General features: G+C 56.5%; 1 protein-coding gene across 1 annotated transcript in view; it reads left to right on the top strand.

The window, feature by feature from the left end:
* VSTM2L (V-set and transmembrane domain containing 2 like) overlaps positions 1-1257 on the top strand; it is a 52656-nt gene extending 51399 nt beyond the window's left edge. The window contains exon 7 of the mRNA XM_077778886.1: positions 1-1257. This exon is cut by the window's left edge and continues 4 nt beyond it. Coding sequence (XP_077635012.1) covers positions 1-99 — 99 coding nt within the window. The 3' untranslated portion in view covers positions 100-1257.
* Positions 1258-3743: the final 2486 nt, after the last annotated feature.

Raw genomic sequence — 3743 nt, 5'->3', positions numbered from 1 at the left:
CTGCCCGAGGCCCCCCCTGCCCCGCCCGCCCCACCCCCCCCAAAACCCGGCAAGGAGCTGCGGAAGCGTTCGTTGGATGAGGAGGCCTGCAGCCTCTAGACTGATGCCCACTCGGCCACCCGCCCACCCCGCGCCCCTACTGCTGTACAGAGTGCATGAGGAGCTGCTGGACCCCCGGGGACGGGACTGCTCGGGTCCAGCCGCCTCCCCATCCCCAAGACTGCCTGTGGCCACCACGTCGGCCCTCTGCCCACCACTCCCTTGCACAGCATGTAAGCCCTGCCCAACCCTCCCTTTTCAGACCCCTGCGGTGACCTGGCTCGGAGAAGGTGGCCCCAGGCGCCAAGGAGACGACCGCCCTGGACGCCGGGGTGGGCACCGTGCCAGGGCCAGGCTGCCGCTCTGTCACCGGCTTCGGTAGTGGAGTCCAGTGTTTTGCTTTGCTTGCTTGTCCCCCACCCTGTCCGGAGCCGGGGCCTCCCAGCCTTATTCACCCTCCTTCCCCATCATCCCCTGCTTGAACCTGGGGGTGTGGACAGTGACCCCTCCCTGAATTTGGACTTGAATCTTCTGAGCAGAACTAGGGCCTCTCCCCTGGTGAAGAACTGGGGACAGAGCCCCCAGGAGAGCCTTGCTCTGAGCCTGTGGCCTGTGATCAGGGTCACCCACAGGGACCCTGAGGGGAGAGGGAGACACCTCACTGCCTCCTGGTGGCTCCTTCCTGTCCAGCTTCCTTATACCTAAGAAATAGCTCCCTGTCCCACCTTTTGCAGAGGTGGGGGGACTAGGAATCTGCCCGTGTTCAACGTGGCAAGTCCAAAGGAGGGCCTTTCCCCTCTGACCCAGTGGCCCCATGCAGAGCTGTGCACCAGCAGGACCCCTTCGAGGGTCTTCGAGGCTCTCCCCAGAGCCCCCCTCTGCCAGCTCCCAATGTCCCAGCCCCCTCCTGGGGCCCATGCCACGCCCGCCCAAGGGCCTGGGGCTGTTGGGAGCCAAAGCCCCCCATCACCCCACACCAACCCCTTCAAAATTCCTGATCGGGGGGACACCTGCCCCCTGATGATTTGTAAATATTTCTACTGGGCCCAACACCCCCTGGGAACTGGCTCAAACCTCTGGCTGCCCCTCAGCGATGGAGTTGGGATATGGGAGGGGCCGAGGGCTCTGCCCGGGGAGTGTGTGGGTAACCCCGTTCACATGATCCAATCCGTGACTACCAGCCAACCTGAATAAAGCGGTTTAAAAAAAACCCCAAAACTTCTGGGCAGTGTCTTTCTGGGGAGTTTGTGTCTGGAGAGTGCAGCAGGGGAGGGGCAGGTGGGGGGCAGGCTTGGCCAGCAACTTCTCGCTCCTGCCCTCTGTCCCCCAAGCGCAGAACACGGGCTGGCCGGGGCCCAAGGCAAGGGCCCAAGGAAGCCAGCCTCTGTCCAGCTCCAGTCCAGCCATCAGGCACTTGAGTTCTTCTTAGATTCTGAGACAGTCACACGTACAGAAGAGTGCCTAAGTCACGTTTACACTGTTTGGTCAATAAATACATCATAGAGCAAGGACGGGTGAGCCACCTACCAGACCACAGCACCCAGAACAGAAGCCCCCAGCCCAGCCGCTCCTCGCCACACCCAATGGTCTCCTCCTTAGACAGTAAGCACCGCCCTTTTTTTTTAATATTTTATTTATTTCTAGGAGAGAGAGAGAGAGAGAGAGACAGCATGAGCAGGGGAGGGTCAGAGAGAGAGGGAGTCACAGACTGAAACAGGCTCCAGGCTCTGAGCTGGCAGTCAGCACAGAGCCCGACACGGGGCTCGAACCCACGAACTGCGAGATCATGACCTAAGCGAAAGTCGGACGCTTAACCGACTAAGCCACCCAGGCGCCCCAGCACCGCCCTGACTTTTAAAGTGAGCACTTTTCTCCTGTTCTTTTTACAGCTTTACTGCCCAGATGTATAAGCAGCACAGTGGGGTTTGCTCTCTCACTTGATGATGAGAGATGCATGGAGTCAGATCGTTTCCATCCTCGCATGTATCGCTCTGTGAGTTATCCGTGTGATGCAGGCATCTGTGATTGGCCCCTTTTTATTACTGCATGGATATCCCACAACTTATTTATCCATTCTACTGTTGACAAAAATCTGTGTTCCCATCTGGGTGCTATTGTCAACCACACTGCCATGGGCATTCTCGCCTGCTTCTGGTGCACGTGAGCATGGGATTCTTGGGGTGGGGATGGGGTTGCTGGGTCAGAGGTTTGGGGATCTCATTTGCTCCCATGAGGTATCACCATCACCTTATTACAGTTGAGGAAACAGCATCAGAAGGTGAACTGGCTTGCCCAAGGTCATCCAGCCATTGGACTCTTACTCTGCCAGACATGGAACCCCCTCAGATATCACCACCTCTCCCATCATGCCCTGGGCTTGGATTCCCCTTGGCTCATGCCAGAGGAGAGTCCCATTTGCCAGAGTCTTGCTGAGAATCTGCCTGAGGGTGTGGCCTTCTGGGACCTTCAGGTGAGACCCTCACAGCCAGCTGGGCCACAGGCACCACCCACACTGAGCCTGGGGCATTAGCCTGTCCCCGAGCTCCCCTGCAGCCAGACGGAGCAAGCCTCTCTCAAGGGCAGGGACTGGGACCTAACAGTGCTTGGCTGAGCACTGACTGTGCCCCAGGCCCTGTACTGATCACCACAGCAGCCCCAAAAGGAAGTGTGTATCCCCAGTTTTCAGATGAGGAGAATCAAGTGTGGGGAAGGGTGGGTTGGAGGCGGGCTGGCTGGCTCGCTGGTTAAGGACATGGATAAACCAGGCTACGAGGCAGGGCTGGGGACCTGTTGCAGAATCCACGTATCCCTGTGCAGGATGATCTATATGGCCTGTGGTCCTATCTGAGCAGCGCCCAGCCTTTTTCAACAAATATGGTCCCTTTCAGAAATACCAAAGTGCGAGGCAGGCCCTGACAAGCCCAGGTTCCTCTGGAAAGGTATGGGGGAGGGTACAGACTTGTGCTAGAACGATAACAGTACTCTGAGTGCCTACTCCACAACAGACACTGGTGAAGGGCTTTCCATGGGAAATCCTTCGATTCTGCAGGATCTCATTTTATACCCCCCAAGGGCATGGGTCCTGTCTCCAGTCTCCCCCATCTTCAGAGCAGCCGCCACCTCCTTGGAGGGAGTTTTCTTGCTCCATTGGGAACACAGCCCAAGAGAGAGGAGTAGAATTACTCCTGGATTAGAATCCTGCCTCTGTCCATCCTTGCTGGACATCCTCAGGATCTCAGGCTAGGCTCTTCACCTCTCTGAGCCTCAGTTTCTTCTTCTGTGAAATGGGGAGGCCCCCAAGGAGGTATAGATAGAAATCATGAGATACCACTTTGCACACACCAGGAGGGCGAGAATCAAAAAGACAGGTAATAACAAGCGTTGGCGAACACTCGTACTCTGCGGCACCTCGGGAAAATAGGCAGGCAGTTTCTCAGGATGTGAAACAGAGAGTTACTCTATGACCCAGCAGTTCCACTCCCGTGTACATAGCCAAGAGAACTGAAAACACATAGCCACACACAAACGTATGCAGGAATACTACAGCAGCATTAGGCATAACAGCCAAAAAGTGGACACAACCCACGTACCCACCAAGTGATGAACAGATGCATAGAACGTGGTGTGTCCAGACCATGGAATAGTATTTGGGCAATAAACGGGAGGGCTACACACTACACAACAGATGAACCTTGGAAATACTA

This window comes from Crocuta crocuta, unplaced genomic scaffold (genome assembly GCF_008692635.1).
Source record: "Crocuta crocuta isolate KB4526 unplaced genomic scaffold, BGI_CrCroc_1.0 scaffold248, whole genome shotgun sequence".
Taxonomy (NCBI): Eukaryota; Metazoa; Chordata; class Mammalia; order Carnivora; family Hyaenidae; genus Crocuta; species Crocuta crocuta.
This window is presented reverse-complemented; position numbering and strand designations above follow the sequence as displayed.